Source organism: Macrobrachium rosenbergii, chromosome 9, assembly GCF_040412425.1.
Source record: "Macrobrachium rosenbergii isolate ZJJX-2024 chromosome 9, ASM4041242v1, whole genome shotgun sequence".
Lineage (NCBI taxonomy): Eukaryota > Metazoa > Arthropoda > Malacostraca > Decapoda > Palaemonidae > Macrobrachium > Macrobrachium rosenbergii.
In genome coordinates, this window is record NC_089749.1 from 27,273,718 (window position 1) to 27,291,027 (window position 17,310).

General features: G+C 42.4%; 1 protein-coding gene across 4 annotated transcripts in view; it reads left to right on the plus strand.

Annotated features, from left to right (window-relative positions):
- Window positions 1-17,310, plus strand: part of LOC136841644 (uncharacterized) — a 226,367-nt gene that overhangs the window by 24,211 nt on the left and 184,846 nt on the right. For all 4 annotated transcript variants that reach the window (XM_067108770.1, XM_067108769.1, XM_067108771.1 and 1 more), the window contains exons 2-4: window positions 599-4,736; window positions 7,138-7,292; window positions 8,436-8,465. In XM_067108770.1, coding sequence (XP_066964871.1) covers window positions 935-4,736; window positions 7,138-7,292; window positions 8,436-8,465 — 3,987 coding nt within the window. In that variant the 5' untranslated portion in view covers window positions 599-934. The remainder of the gene's footprint in view (window positions 1-598; window positions 4,737-7,137; window positions 7,293-8,435; window positions 8,466-17,310) is intronic.

Consider the following 17,310-nt stretch of genomic DNA (forward strand, 5'->3'; position numbering starts at 1 on the left):
TCCCTCACAGTGGATTGAGGTTGTAAGGTCTCTTTAGAGAACTTCTAAGCAATGCCTTTTGGAGAGGTACAGTGTTATCTTTGCACAAGTAGTTTAAAAGATTCTTTGTATTACAGTATTTAACATGATAACTGGAGTGCCGTTCCTTAGAAGTTCTGTTGGTTGACATATAGAGTATCAGCCAAATGAATTTCTAGTGTGCTTTAGTATGTTCCTCAGACAAGAATTACTTGGCTGATGGTGTGATTTTTTGGACCTATGGTACAGCTTTTGTTAGAGATTTAGGTGTGAGAAAGATTAATCAATATACAAATACCTTTTTTTCAAAGGAGTGACTAATAGAAAATACCAAAAATACAGTTTTGAAGATTCATAGTAACTTTTTGATAACTTGAACTTATTTTTGGCAGCTGTGACTTAAGGATACCTGTTACCAAGCACAGTATTGATACAGTGTGCATGGGGATTCTTCCTTGGATCTGTTGTAATTCAGCAGACATTTCAAGATGATGTAATTTGTAAATTTTTTACATATATTTCCAGGAATACCTGGGGAGTACAGTACCGAGATTGTAATGTACATTTATTTCTCTTCCAGGTCTTAGGTGACTGAGCAGTGAAGTGAAACAAGGCCTTCACTATGTCCTCTGATTGCTTACCCTGCTGTGCATGCTAAATTGCTGGTTTTTGGTTATCAATTTGATAATGGTGCACATGATGAAAACTGGCGTGTTATCAAACATTCATATTGGAAATATTGTTAATGTTGTATTCAGATCAGATGTGTGAACTGTACAGTATTATAAATTACGTCTTCAAATCAGTTGTGTGCCTAGAGGATGATTTATTTAAGCTCCCAGTAGGAAATTATAATGCAAATTGTCAAGTGATGATTGTTGTAGATGTATTCCAAGGAAATTAAAAACATTGTGAGATGAATCAGAATGTGAATCAGGGTGACAGTGAAGTTGTATACTTAATTCCATGTAAAGAAAAACATATTGGTTCTCAAATAATCTATGCTGGAAAATCTCAAGTAGACTTGATAAAGATTTATCTCTCAAATGTGCGCTCATCTGCCCTGCCTGTAGTCACTTCAGGGAATAGTAACATAACAAAGAAATTTAATGGAAAAGCTCATTGTAGCTTAGTTAAAAATAAATGGAATAATCATCTGAAAAAGAATAAGTTTGGATGTGTGCTCAATGCCAAGTCACAAACATTGCACCCTACATTTGCTACACCAGTTAGTACTGACTCCCTTTCAAGAAGCAATACATATGATGCTGGATATCAGGTAAATGTTGCTGATGGTAAATTGTATGATTCCTCATCAGTAATTCAAAGTGCCAGTGTAGTTACGGGTGAAAATCTCCAAAATGATGCACTGAACGTAGATGAGTTTTGTAATTTACTACGGGACATTTCAGAACAGGGTATCAGTTCAGAAGGTAGAGACCATTTCCCTTTAGGTGATAAGGAGATGTCATGCAAAGTACCGTTACCAACATCACAAAATCTTGAAGGCAGTTTAGAGACTGTGTTGACTAATGATGGACATATAACTTCCCTTCAGGATGGTGGTATTTGCTGTGCAGTTATTGATAACAAAGTGAATAACCAGTCTTTTGTGCCTTTGTCCAGTGAGACTTTGTGCACAAATAATTCTTATCTGGATACGTCACTGGGGCAAGCTGCCACTTGTAGCAGTGTTAGCTGTGGTCAGCCATATGTGAAGCATCAGTTGCTGTCAAATGAACTAGTTTGGACTCAGCAAGCACCAAGGCCCACTGTCATGCCTATAACATCTTCAAACATGATGTGGAATTGTAACCAAGAAAGCATAGTAGATGAATTGTTAGGGTCATTTCAAGACATTCAGTGCACTTCAAATGGTGAACAGACTACCTCGTGTGATTATCCTCAGCAAAAAGTTACTATGTATGACCAGAGTGCAAGTTCAGAAGTGATTGATGTAAACAGAATAACTGAAGGTGTCCAAGAAAATAAATTGGGCACTGCTGACATGATATTTGACATACCAAAACTACAGAATGTGTTTCCTGAATCAGACATGTCAGAAGTAGCAGAAACATCAGATAAGGGTAATATTTTTCAAAGCACTTTAAACTGCAGTAGACTTGATGATCTGAAGTTTCCAGAGTCCTCTAAAGAACCCTCAAAATCAAGTGAAGTATCAAATATCAGTGATATAATATCAGATGTTGCTGATATTCTTGATGAAATTCATACGAATGAAACTCAATTGCCTGTTCCTGAAGGAAATTTCTTGCTTGATTGTGCAAAGTCTGTTTCACCAGTTCTTGACCAGATATCTTCTTGTTCATCAGGTATTAGTGGAAAGGCACAATTAGATGATTTTATTACAAGCTTGGATGGAACAACAGACTTTTCATTGGATACATTATTTCAGACCCCACAAGGCAACCAGAAGACTGATGAAAACAATAATAGTAAGAGCACCAGAGGGCATCCTTCCAGTGATGCTGAAAATGTATACTTTGATGACTCAATGGAAAAATCAGAGTCTGCTCTGATTTTCAGTGAGCTGATAACATCCCAAGAGGAATATGAGAATAGCCCTGAGAAGTGTGCAATCACATCAGACAAGAGCTGTGGAAATAGCAGTGGTCATGAGATTACAAAAGTTACTGAATCAAGTTTATCCCTGCAAACAAAAATAATTCAGCCAAACAGTAGTTCTGCAGACTCTCCAGGAATCCCAAAGAGGGTTGCCTTCAAAGTACGCCCTGCAGGCAAGCCAGTAAGAAACGCTGATAAAGGAAGAATAACAGAAAAGGTTTCTCGCATACCTAAACTGATGCGGCCCACTTTAGGGAAAGATAGATCTACGAAATTAGATCTTAGACCCCCTAAGTCAGCTGAAGCTTTTACTGAACAGCTGAAAGGAAATAGTTCAGATAAGAATTTTTTTAGCCCTAGATATGTTTCTTGCAAATACTTTGCAACTTATGATGAACCTAGAGTAGAAGGAACTCCTTCAGTAATTGACAGTAATGAGCAAAAGCAAGATAATCTCATTCTGCCCATAGGAACGACTGGTATGAGCATTGCTATTCCTAATACTGTAAAGACTGATATGGTATCATTTATACCAGCAGGTGAAAAAATATGTGAACCATCAAAAACCAACTTGATACCTGCTAACACATCATGTAGTCAACTACATGCTAGTAGTGACTTTCTCTCTGGACTTTCGTCAAAAAAGCCAGTAATACAATATATTAAACCTAACTTTCAAAATACCAATTATATTGTGGGATCATCATCAAACACCAAAAGTGTTGGAACATTGAATCAAGTAATACAGCAAACAATTTTGGAAACTAGTGATGTATTGCTACCAGTCTCTTCACCAGCTGTTACATTTTCAAGTGCAGGACAAGTAATTGATCCTTATTCTCAGAATTCAAACTGCAAACCCATTTATGTTGTGTTACCATCAACAACAAATACACTTAACAATGGCATCGCTCATTATAGTCTACCTATAACTAGCATTATGTCGCAAGCTGGAAAGTCGAAAACAAATTCTATCAGTACTCTTCAAATTGTACAAATTGATGGAAGAGACACTATTTTAAAGCAAAGTTTGATCAAACCAGCTTGGCCTATTGCACCTGCAGACTCTCGTGTAAATGCCAACGTCTGTAAGAAAACTTTAGAAAATCAAACTTCTGATAAGATTTCCGAGCCAATTAGAATAACGGTAAGGACTAGATCAAAGATATTAGCCCCTAATCAGGGAGGTTATGGATCATACACTAAATGTAGTTTAGGGTCCCAAGACAGAATTAAAATGAAATGTACACCAAGTTCTATACCTAAAGCTGTGAAGAACAGAAATTTAGTGAAAGAGTTAAAAATTCATTTTCCCACAGTACCGGAAGCTATTTTGCAACAACTAACTATTCCTCCCCAAGCTGTAAACAGAGGATACTTAACCAGGCATGACTTGCAAAATCTTCATACTCAAGCTTTAAAACTGCATTTAAGTATAGTTTATAGAAATCATGTAACAAAGTGTACAAATTACAATTGTGAAACATGTCGTAATTTTGTTGGTCAGCAAGATTCCCTGAAGTGGTCATTGAAAGAGCAACAGAATAAGTCTAAAAATGGATGTAGGAATAATAAAAGCAAAAAAGGCCAAGTAAAGCCAAGGAAATCTGTTAAAAAGTGTATTCGGTCAAGGAATATGAATGGTGAAGATGATGACCCTACATATGAGCCACCCATTAGTTATTTCAAAGCATGGAAAAGAAAAATTGACAGCAATTGGTGTAGTAGACAACCAATGAAAATACTGAAAGTAGAAGGTCATACCGCTGATGAAAATACTCTTAATACAAAGGAGAATAGTATTCTGTTAAAAAGTGAACAGCTCAAAGGCAATGCAAGTGAGCAATGGAAAACAGCACTGAAGCGTTCACTGTCTGAACCTGCTATCACTAAAGTTGTTGGACAAAATACAGAAGAAACCATTAAGCATTCTCAAGATGACATGGACCTCAAATTTTGTAAAAATCCCTCCAAAATTCAGTACACAGTAAGTTTACCCACAGTTGACGCCAATGGGAGTGGGTTTTTCATGGAAAATGTGTGTGAGAACTCCAGTGGAAATGTCTACCAAATGCCAGCAGTATCCAGTGACAATCACATTTATCAGCCAAAATCCTTGGAAGAAAAAAAAGGTAACTTTCTAAAATGTTGGTTTCTTATATAAAATTTTCTTTAGTGCAGTATTTGGAACTATAAATCTGCTTCCAGCAGAAAGTAATTGGCCTAACACAAATGTGAAATAGAAATTGTAAATATTCAATTAAGAGATGAAACATGGTAATCTGTTTGTAGACAATGAACAGAATGCTACTTCATTAAGGGCAACGCTCTTCCCATTTTATTTCAACTCATTTCTTTTTGGCCTTCTCTAGATTATTCTTTTTGTATTGTATTGGTTGATGTTTATCATGATCCTTTTTCTTCCATATCAGTTTTTGTATTTGAAAAATTGGGATTTTTTGCTGTTTTCTGTGATTGCCCTCTCTCTGACCTGTTTTGTGTTTACATCAGATCATTATCCTGTGACATGTCTCTATGTACAGTATTGGAAAATGTTCTGGCCCTTTAGAAATATTTTATATTGTGAAATGACCATTATGTGCATTGTTGAGGCAATTGTTGTAGCATCTCTAATTTTGGTATGTAATGTAAAAATTGTGGCCAGAATTTCAGAAGTTGGTGTTTGAGAGCAGATCTTCCCTCAAACCCCTAAGAAGAATAGAAATGTGGTACTTTGGGATCATTCCCCACTTTGCTTCATGCTTTATCTTTATTTTTCTCAACACTCTACTCCTTCCGGCTAGCTTGCTCTTGCTGTTAAAAGAATATCCATGATATGATGGTTTCAATCCATGAAAGACTAATTTGAAATTTTTTCTACTTTTTTCCACATCTCAAACTTATTCTGCTTCTATAGGTCTGCTTTTGACTCCTAAATTGCATTTCTGGTGTCTCAAATACATATCTCCCACTGTTGCTGCTTCATTTTCAGATTTCACCCTTGCTACCTACACACAGTTGTATGATGTTTACCCTTCCACTTCAGTCTGATGTTGATCTTGTTCTGGTATAATTATAGCATGAATTTTGGCACCAGAACCAGTTCTCATTCTGCACAAGATTCTCAGTAGGATGAACATGCTTACTGTGAGAGATAAAACACCTGGATGATTTGCAGAGAATGTGTCTGGGAACCAATGTGCTTGTACTTTGGACAGTTAAATTGGTTACTCTTAAAGCTGTGATGCTTATCATCCCACTGACTTCAGTTGTTCCAGTTGTTATGATTTTATCCCAGTTTCTGACAGATCACATTTGCTTGACAGGAATTGTGTCAGAGACAGCTTGTCCCTTAACACACCAAGGCCTACCATCCCCCCCAAAGTTTCTTTCACGTTTTCTTGGCCCAGGTCTTTTACTTATGGTGATTAATGAACCAGTGGGAAAGATCCCCTTGGTGTATTCAGAACCTCATGGTTTGAACTCGGGCAATCCCTCTCTTTCAGTTTTGGGCTTTTCTTGCCCTTACCCAAGAGATCGGCTCATTTAAAGATATGGAGAGGTTCAAGAATACCCAAAACCTCTGCAAGATTTCCTTGATTTCATAATGACCAATGTATTAGTTAGCTTATGGTGATAGCTGACCAGCTTATCTGTTGTTAATCCAAGGCATTGTAAATTTTGTATAGTAATTCACAGATGTTGTAGATAATGGTAGTCCTAGTGGATTTTTTTTTCATATTTGCTCCTGAGGTCGAATAATTCAAGATGGAATTTTATTAGCAGCAACATTTTAACTGCACCATTCTCTTATATCTTAGCTAGGTTTGGATCTGTGCAAGATGATTACAGTACTAGATCTCATCATTTATTCTTTTGTCTTATTGATCTTGACTTTGAATTTTGACAGTACAGGCGGTCCCCGGTTTACGACGGGGGTTCCGTTCTTGCGCCGCGTCGTAACCCGAAAATCGTCGTAAGCCGGAACATCGTCGAAAATCGTCAAAAATCATAAGAAAACCTTACTTTTAATGCTCTGGGTGCATTGAAAACGATGTAAACTGCATTATTATTGAGTTTTACATCAAAAAAACCTTCAAATTATGATTATTCTGCCATTTTGGGGCCATATTTCTTCCGTCAGATCGGCGTACGACGCGTCGTAACCCCGGAACATGCGTCGTAAGCCAGGAAATAATTTCTGATGAATATATTTGAAAAGCGTCGTAACCTCGGAACGTCGTAAGCCGGAACCGTCGTAAACCGGGGACTGCCTGTATTATTTCCCACCTCTCTTTTTAAGTTGTTTGATATCTTGTACCAAAGCTCTTCACATTTTAATGTTCAGCAGTTTTGAGCGCTCTGTAAATATGTTAACTATCAGTAGTGTATAAGATATTTTCTTTTCAGTTGTCATTATTAGCTTTTTACACACAACAGTGTCCGATTGCATAAAAAAATAAATACTAAATTAAGTTTCACATCCTATCACCCTAACATTCCTTTATTATGATGTTAGGTTTTGTATTTCAGATTTTGATATGGACTGCAAACTACAGCAATGGCCCAGTATTTATAATGATCAAAACTACACTTTCTCATGTGGAATGAATCCGAATTTGAATGCTACAAATTTACCATCGTCTGTCATTAGCTATCCATATACTACTAAATCAACAGAATCACAGGTACTATTGATTAGTTATGTAGTTACTGAAGTATTGAAAATAGTAAAGTTGTTTCTGTTAATTTATTTTATGCATTTATGCTGTCATGATTCAGTAATCACAGAAGGCTCTCATAAATATGTTATTATTATTATTATTATTATTATTATTATTATTATTATTATTATTATTGATTAAAATCTAAAAATCTTAATCTCATAAGTACAGCATTTTAACATTCAAAGACAACTTTATTTTACTTATCCTGCCTCATCCTTTTTTTCCTGAAGTTCCCTCAGAAGTTATGTTCTTATAAAATTGCTCCTGGTTTAGTGATTATTTTTTAGTTTGATCTTTGCACTTTAAAATCTGCAAGAGAACACTGCATTGGGAGCAGCTCTTCAAAAGAGTGGCAAGGATGTTAGTTTTGAAAGAAATAAAAAAAAGAATGAGAAAGGTGCATAATTAGCTCTTTTCATGATAAAATGTAAAAAACAGGTTTTATTACTACAGTATTATTGTTTGGTGGTTTAACCAGACCATTTGAGCTCAAATGCTCAACACTTACAACGGCCGGCTAGTATGCATGAATGCTGTTGTAAATCATATCTGGTCTATAGTACAGGTAATTTTCTGTGCTAGTTATTATTATAAACACTTTGTTTTGGTGCTCTGTCTGGCAGGCTTCTTTGTAGCAAGCCTTTTAATTCAAATACACATCGTTTAGACTGTTCCCTTGATAAATTTGCACCATACTTCAACCTCTTTAGCCAGAGCCCTACCAATAAACCCTTTTAAGATACCTCAAAAAGAGATCACCAATGTAGCTAGATACCCCAAAAATTAAATTACCAGTGGAGCTAGATGCTCCAAACATGAAATTACCAATGTAGCTAGATACCTCAAAAATGAAATTACCATTGCTGCTTGATATCTGGGACCCTATTTTTGTATAGCATTGTGTTTCTGTGGCTGTTGTCAGAGCTCAAGTTCTACTGTTGATAATTTTATGTTTTGACCCACGTTTATAATTACTTTATATCTCTTTGCCATTGATGTGTTGTATTTATATTGTATTTATACATGTCTTAATTTCCAGTTTCATAGCCTTACATATTTTATGTGGGTTTATTTTGACTCTCTGCATTTTTATTCCCTCCCCAGTGCTACTGCTTAGATACCAACATGGCTGTGGTGAGTACTGATGTGAGGTATTGTACAGTATTTAATTTTTAGGCATGGCAGATTCATACCTCCAGGTTAGGCTATTTTTTATGTGACCTGTGGAAAGGTAGATTTAAGGTTGACCTGCATAAAGATAGCTTTAAGATTATATGTTATTGATAGCTGTGTTTACTTAGGGTTGTTTTTGTTACCAGAGTATGAAAAACCTCTTTTGCCGAGATGTGAACTCTGAGATTTAGTTTTGTTGGTTTGGAGACAACTTGAACAAAATATTTCTTTGGTTTTTGTCTAGTACTGTAATCTTCTTGAAGTTAGTGTTAATGGTGATGGTTTATATTTACAGCATTGGGTCAGGTTTTGATTTTTATATAAGTAACTTACCAAATAGTTACATAGCTATAGTTTCTACTTTATGCGGCAGCTCAAAATATGAAATTAGCGGTAGCGCTCTTTTGTTTTGGGTGTAGGTATACTGCCCCGCCCACTTTCAGGGAAGAATAGGTACAATGTAGCTAAAGAGCTCAATTTGTTTCTGCTGGCTAATGACTGAACTCCAGTTATTAGCAGCCCTTGATTCGTTTTCTCCGGATGGTTGGAGATCGGCTTTGGCGAAGTGCTCTTTGCTTTTGGTAGTGCAGCTATTTAGCTTAGCTAGAATTCTGGATTATATCTTGCCTAATTGAACTTTTGACCTATTATGTCTGACTCTAGTTTGTCTAGCATTAGGTATTGCAGCAAAGGCTGCAAAACTAGATTCACTTCTGCAAAATATGACTTGCAAACCATATTTAGTTCTTGTAGGGAGCAAATTTGCTCTCCTGAGCTTAATTGTGAAGAATGTAAGGACTGGGATAAGGGGAAATGGAAGACTTTACAGACACACTTAGACAAATTACAGCGTGACCGACTGAGAAAAGCTACAGCTAGGGCTGAAGCTAAGGCTTCCGCTAGTACAGGTCATTCCCTAGGAGTTGATATTGATGTTATGCCTATCCATTCAACACCTGTGACAGCTTTTTCTCCCATTTCCAGTCCTCCAGCTTTTCCTGTCACTCCATTGCCTAGCCCTCACTCTGCTGAACCCAATGCCATTGCCAGCTTGGAAGCAAGGGTAGATAAAAAATTTAATTTACTTGTGAATACTGTTTCCCAGATTGGGAATTCTGTGAAGGTCCTGATGGACAGATTTAATAGTGTAGTGTCGAGTGCAGTGTCAGTGGAGGGGTCGGGTGTTCGTCCCACCGATGCTCCTAGACCAAGGTCCCTGCTAAACTCCCCTTGCTCACCCGAGAGGAAGCAAATTGGCAGGCCAAGGGAGATCAGTGGTGTTTGCCCACGAGCAGTCATCGCCTCATCCGAGCCTGTTGTCCGCCAATCCCAGGCTGCGGAAGATGGCGTTCGAATGGACATACATGCCCTATCATCAAGTGATTCGGACTCTCCTGCATCCAAGAAGCGCAGTGGCCGTTTTGTGAAAGTTTCTAGGCCATTGAAAAGGCCAGGCGCTTCCTTGGAAACAAATTCGCCCCGTCTCATAAGCAAACTGTAGAGAGAGAAGGTAGCCTTCTCCCTTCTTGTAGATTTTGGGAGTTGCCAGTGAGAGATTGTCACGACCATTCAGTTGTGAAAGTGCGTTCCGACCCCAAAAGAGTGTGTGCCAGTCCAGCTTATTGGCGCAAAGCGTCCGAGCACACAGTGTATGATAGTGTTGTGTGTAAGCACCAACTTGAAGACCGTTTGGTGTCCGAACTATCATCCCTAGAGTGCCCAGTGTCCGAGTGCCCATCGTATGAGCACACTTCGTCTGAGCTCCCATCCCATGAGCGTGCAGTTTCTGCCTTTCCAGTTCTTGGGCGCCCAGATTCCGAGTTGGAAGAGCCCGTGTATGACAACTTGGAGTTTGAACGTCAAATCACCGAGCATCCGTCTTTGAGGTGCCAAGTGTCCATGAAGAATGCAGCTGCTTCGAAGAAGTCAGTGTCTGTTCCAACAGCGAGTGGGCGCCTGTCATCCGTGCGTCCAGTCTCTGTGGGTGCTTCTCTAGAAGTCCACCCTACTTTTAGCATCTTCGTGACCCCGCAAGGAGAGATTCCAGTACCTGACTCTTCATCTGAATTTCCGCATGTTGCTCAAGATCCTTCGTTGGCGCCGCTTCAACCCTTGCTTGATAAAGTTCTGAGCCTTCTTCAAAAGCCATCTCAGGTAGTGCAAGAGACCATGGACCCCCCCAGGATCGATCACCCGCTTCCTCTGTCGAGGAACCTGCAGAAGAGGAGCAATCTACATCTAATTACAGTACTCGGCACTGCTCAGTTTTTTCCTGATCTGTTACCCGTCGTTCTTCTCTCCAGCTGTCCCTTCGTCTCCAGGTTCAGCCTTCTTGATGTGACAACAACTCTGATATGGAGAAGAATTTGGAATAGAAAGTTAGCTAGCATCTTGGAATGCTTGTTGTAACCTTACCTGGTGAGGGAGCAACAGCAGAGGGTACTGCCTCTGGTCGTAGCTCCTCTCGACCTGTAGCGGCGTGGCAGTGGAGCCAAGGGTCACCCTACGCGAGTGGGTGCTTTGCAACTTAGGAGGTTAATCACAGGTTGCCAAACCTTACAATCCAAAAGGGTCACATAAACAATATGTGGATATGCCCTTGCCCTAGGGGCAGTACAATAGAACAACAAAGACCAGATAAAATTAACCTACACCACCAAGAAATTTTAATCAAAACCATAAAATACAGATTGGTGACACTCACGACTCAGTGTTCACCAGACTTTCCAAGAAGTGCAACTATCCTAATTCAAGGAGAGTGGATAGAGGAAAAAGAAGGCGTTCCTCCTATCCTTCATCCCCCAATACCATGCCAGCTGTGAAGAATGGACCTGAAGTACTGCAGTTTTCATACACCGTTTCAATAATCCGTAAGTAAAACATGGCAAACACTGACTTGTACCTCCAAAATGTTGCTTGCAAAATTGAAAAGAGAGAGACAGATTATATCTGAAAGCCAAAGATGTTGCCATGGCACTCATTTCATGAGCCTTTGCTTTACTTAAGGGCAGTAAATCATCTTGAACTCCCGAATGTGCTTCCGAAATCATGGATCTTAAAAAGAATGATAATGCATTCTTGGACAAAGGACGGCTGGAGTCTTTCACAGAGCACCAAAGATTCGAGGCCAAACCTCTAAGGTTTTTGGTTCTTTCAAGATATGCTCTCAAGGCTCTTATGGGACAGAGGACTTTCTCTTGATCGGATGGACTGAGTACTTTGGACAGGCTCTTGATTGAAAAAGAGTGAGGCCAAAGGTTAGTTGGGTCCTCATTCTTGGCCAAAAAATCCAAAATCAGTGAGTATACAGCACTGCCTTGTGAGAAACCTACCCTTTTATCGATGGAATGAAGCTCACTGGCTCTCTTGGCTATAGCCAGTGCCATCAAGAATAAGGTCTTCTTCATCAGATTCCGAAGTGATGATGAACCCAAAGGTTCAAATGGTGGCCCTGACAGCCATTTAAGGACCACGTCCAAGTTCCAAGCGACTCCTGAGGGTTTTGCTTGCTTACTAGTACTAAAATGTTTTATTAAATCACTGATGTCTTGGTTTGAAGACAGGTCTACTCCTCTATGTTTAAATACTGAACTCAACATCGCTCTGGTGAACACTGAGTCGTGAGTGTCACCAATCTGTATTTTATGGTTTTGGTTAAAATTTCTTGGTGGTGTAGGTTAATTTTATCTGGTCTTTGTTGTTCTATTGTACTGGCCCCAGGGCAAGGCCATATCCACATATTGTTTATGTGACCCTTTTGGATTGTAAGGTTTGGCAACCTGTGATTAACCTCCTAAGTTGCAAAGCACCCACTCGCGTAGGGTGACCCTTGGCTCCACTGCCACGCCGCTACAGGTCGAGAGGAGCTGCGACCAGAGGCAGTACCCTCTGCTGTTGCTCCCTCACCAGGTAAGGTTACAACAAGCATTCCAAGATGCTAGCTAACTTTCTATTCCAAATTCTCCTCCATATCAGGGTTTTTTGGGGGTAGTATATGTCGATTCATCCTACCTCTAATCAATGTGGGATTCAGCTATGTACAGTAATTATTTGGTAAGTTACTTATATAAAAATGACATTTTTATAATAAAATAAAGTTTTGTACATGCAACTTACCCGTCAGATATATACTTAGCTATAGTCTCGGACGTTCCCGACAGAAATTAAAATTTCGCGGCACACGCGACAGGTAGGTCAGGTGATCTACCATACCCGCTGCTGGGTGGCGGGAATTGGAACCATTCCCGTTTTCTAATCAGATTTTCTCTGTCGCTGGTTCCGGCAACATCTGTTGTTGGTTCCTCCTGTTTTGATTTTCATTTTTCGCTTGCTGAGGATTATTTTGGACTGACCTTTGGTGACGTATTGGATCTTTGGCTTGGCATACGCTTTTGTGGATTGATTTTGATTTTGGCTTTGGATTTTTCTGTAAGAATGTCTGATCAGAGTGTTGCACCAGTGTTTTGTGTGTGTGTTAGGTCTGATTGTAAGGTTAGACTACCGAAAGCTTCGGTACATCCTCATACTGTGTGTTCGAGGTGTAGGGGGAATGATTGCTCGATTGATAACACTTGTGTTGAATGCGAGAATCTCACTGATCTGGAATGGAAGGCTTTGAACTCTTATGTACGCAAGTTGGAGAAGGATAGAGTTAGGAAGGCTTCTTCTAGAGCTCAAGTAGGTCTCTTTCTAAGGAGGTAGATTTAGAACCTAACACTCTTCCAGATTCTCCTGTCACTCCAGTTGTTTCAGCTCCTTCTCCTTCATCGAACCTGTGGATTCGTCGTCGGAGATGGCTGCAATGAAGGCCACGATCCGCAAGATGCAGTTGCAGATGCGTGCTTTGGAGGAAAAGAAAGTGAGAAGTTATAGTGATGTGTGTAGTGTCCCCAGTGTAGTGGAGGGGCGTCTGACCGGCTCCGCATTGCTCCTAGGCCTAGACCTCTTCCAAACTCCCAGACCCAGTGGAGGAGGAATGTCGACAGCCGCAAGGGGGATGAAGAGCACTCCCAACGGTCAGGCGTCCCTTCGGCAGCGCCCCTGTTGACGCGTCCCAGGCTGCCTTAGATCGCCGTAGAAAGGGATCTTGAAGAAGTGTTTTCGTCTTCTGCTTCTTCTTCTCCGAAAGCGTGGTTGGAGTTCGGCTGAGGAGTCGCGCCCTTTGAAGAGGACTTGGAAGGCTCCTAGAGGAGACGCATTGGACTCCAGCCCTGAGCGCTTCCCAGAGGGTTCTCCCGTTGCTAAGAAGAGAACTCGAAGATCTCCCTCCTCTTCTTCTGGTGGTCAGGAGTCCACCAAGCAGATCCTGGTGGGCCTCCAGGCTCAGCTCGCTGCTCTTGCTGGCTCTTTATCAAAGAGCCCTTCTCGTAGGAAGGATTCCTCTCTTCCGATCAAGTCCTCCAAGAGACACTTTTCTCCCAGCAAGTCATCTTCTGTGAAGCGTTCTTCTCCTGTTAAGCGCCCCTCCAGCAGCAGGCGCTCCTCTCCTTCCAGGCGCTCCTCTCCTGGTAGGCGCTCCTCTCCTGGTAGGCGCTCCTCTCCTGGTAGGCGCTTCTCTCCAGGCGCTCTCTTAGGCGCTCCTCTCCTGGTAGGCGCTCCTCTCCTCGGCGGATAGCGCCTCTCCTCCCAGGCGCTCGCGCCCTCATCGTCGTCGGTCTTCTCCTGTTGGAGATGCTTTCTCCCCAGTGAAATGCTCTTCTCGTCAGTCTCGTTCTTCGCCTCGTAGAAGCTCCTCCCCAGTCTCCCTCCCTTCTGTTAGGCGCCCCTCTCCTAGTAAGGGCTCCTCTACCGTTCGAGCCTCTTCTCCTGTCAGGCGCCAGTCATCTAGCAGGCACTTTTCTCCGGATCGTCGTTCTTCAGTGGACAAAGGCTCCTCTACTTCTAGGCGCTCTTCTTCTGGCAAGTGCCCTTCTGCTTCCAAACGTTCTCCTCCTCCTGCAGGCCTGGAAGTGGTTTCGGAGGACGAATCCCCCAAGGATATCAACGTTTCTGATTATAAGAGGTTAACAGCTTTGCTTGTTCAGGAGTATGGAGATTCCCTCAAGCCTGCTTCTCCTCCTTCTCCTGGCTCCATGCTTGGGAGCACCAAGGCCTCGAAGTCTTCCTCTTTTGTTAAGATGCGACCACGGTCTCGATGAAGAAAGCGCTTTAAGGGCGGGAGAGTGGCTCTCTTCAAGAAGGATGCAGGCAAGACTGTCTTCTCCTTGCCTCCCTCTAGGCTTTCGGGAAGAGCAGGAATGTGGTACGAGACTAAGGAACTGATGGGGTTGGCCCTCCCCTCATCGGCTGGCTCAGATTTCTCTTCGCTAGTGGATTCTTCCAGAAGACTCTCCCTTAATTCGGCCAAGGCTTCTTGGGGACTATGTGAACTGGATCATTTCCTCAAGGGCCTTTTTGCGTTCTGGAAGTTTTTAACTTTATGGACTGGTCTCTTGGGGCCTTAGCTAAGAGGAGTCTTGAAGAGGACTCAGTCAGTATGGAGGACCTCAGCAGTGTGTTGTCTTGCTTGGACAAGGCTGTTGAGGACGGCTCTATGGAGATCGCTTCCCTGTTCGGCACTGGCCTGCTTAAGAAGAGGTCAGTCTTCAGTGCTTTCTCTCTCCAAATCGGTTTCTCCTCTCCAGAGGTCTTCCCTCTGTTTGCGCTCCCTGTCAAGCCATCTTTTCCCTCAAGAGACTGTTAAGGAGGTCTCGTTCTTTGTCTGAGAAGGCTTCTCAGGATCTGCTGGCCCAGTCGTCTAAGAGGATGAGACCTACTGCTCCCCTTGCTAAGAAGGAGAAGGCCCCCTTTCAGGAGCCCTTTCGAGGATCCAGGTCTATCAGGAGGCAAAGACCTGAGAGAAGATCAAGACCTTCAGGACTCCCTGCCAGGAAGTCCAAGTGAAGAAACAAGTCCTCCAGACGCCAGTAGGTGCCAGACTTCTGAAGTTCGCCGAAGCCTGGGCACAGAAGGGGGCGGACGAATGGTTCCTCTCTATCTTGAGGAAGGGTTACCTCATTCCCTTCATTCAGGAAGCCTCCCTTGACAACAACTCCAAGGGAGTTATCGGCGAGATACAAGGATCCTGTCGGAGGCAAGCCCTTCTTCTAGCCGTCGAGCAAATGCTAGCAAAGGCTGCCATAGAACCGGTGCAAGATCTCCACTCCCGGGTTTTACAATCGGCTTTTTCTAGTTCCAAAATCCTCGGGAGGGTGGAGACCGGGTCTTGGATGTGAGCTCCTGAACTCTTTCGTCATCAAGAAGAAGTTCTCGATGGAGACGACGTCCTCTGTTCTGTTGTCTCTTCGTCAAGGAGATTGGATGGTGTCCCTGGACCTTCAGGATGCTTACTTCCACGTTCCCATCCATCCCTCCTCCAGGAAGTTCCTAAGGTTCATGGTAGGCGGAAGAACCTTCCAGTTCAGGGCTCTGTGCTTCGGACTTTCCACAGCTCCCCAAGTGTTCACGACCATTCTCAGGAATGTAGCTCACTGGTTGCATTTGGAGGGGGTGAGGATTTCCTTGTATCTCGACGATTGGCTGATTCGGTCCAATTCAAAGAAACCGTTGTCTGGAGGACCTTTCTCATACATTAAAACCTGGTCCAGTCTCTAGGACTTCTTGTGAACCTCGAGAAGTCTCAGATGATTCCTCAGCAGGAAATTGTCTACCTGGGGATTCTGATGGATTCTCGGGGTTTTCGAGCGTTTCCCTCCCTGGAAAGAAGGGAACGCTGCCTTCAAAAGGTGACAGACTTTCTAGGGAAAGACAGATGTTCGGCGAGGGAATGGATGAGTCTGCTGGGGACCATTTCCTCGCTGGAACAGTTCGTTTCTCTAGGAAGGCTTCACCTAAGACCTCTACAGTTCTTCCTGAATGAATCTTGGGATCGGAAGTCCCAAGAGTTGTCAGACTCCTTTCAGATTACAAATCATGTAAAGGAACATCTCCATTGGTGGTTAGACCCCCAGAAACTGGGTCTAGGAATTCCTCTTCAACCGCCGAACCCTCGCCTAGTGTTGTTCTCAGACGCGTCGGAGTCGGGTTGGGGAGCAACACTAGGCTCGGAAGAAGTGTCAGGCACCTGGGAAACAGATCAGAGGTCCTGGCACATCAACAAGAAAGAGCTGGTAGCCATTCATCTAGCACTCATCCGATTCGAACGGCTGGTCAAGGGTCAGTAGTCCTAGTAAATTCAGACAACACTACAGCCCTGGCTTATATCAGGAAGGAAGGAGGGACTCACTCCTTCTCCTGTACGTACATTGCAGCAAGGAACCTTCTGTTATGGGCGGGGAGAGGAACATCGTTCTCCTCACCAGATTTGTTCAGGGAGAAAGGAATGTGAGGCGGATCTGCTCAGCAGGAAAGACCAGGTGCTTCCCACGGAATGGTGTCTTCATCAAGAGGTTTGCGAAAGGCTGTGGTTCCTGTGGGGAGACCTCATATCGACCTCTTCGCCACCCATTGGAACAAGAGGTTGAGAACTACTGCTCCCCAATCTCGGACCCCAGAGCAGTAGCAATAGACGGCCTTCTCCTAGATTGGGAAGGTCTAGACGGGTATGCTTTTCCCCGTTCAAGATTCTAGGGGAGGTGATAAGAAAGTTCGCTTCTTCAAAGGGCACCAAGCTCACCCTGATCGCTCCCTTTTGGCCATCCTGAGACTGGTTCACAGAGGTACTGGAATAGATGATAGACTTTCCCAGGTCTCTCCCTCTCAGGAGCGATCTTCTCAAACAGCCCCACTTCGACAGATTTCACAAGAACCTTCCCGCTCTAAACCTAACTGCCTTCAGACTGTCGAAGGACTGGTTAGAGCGAAGAGA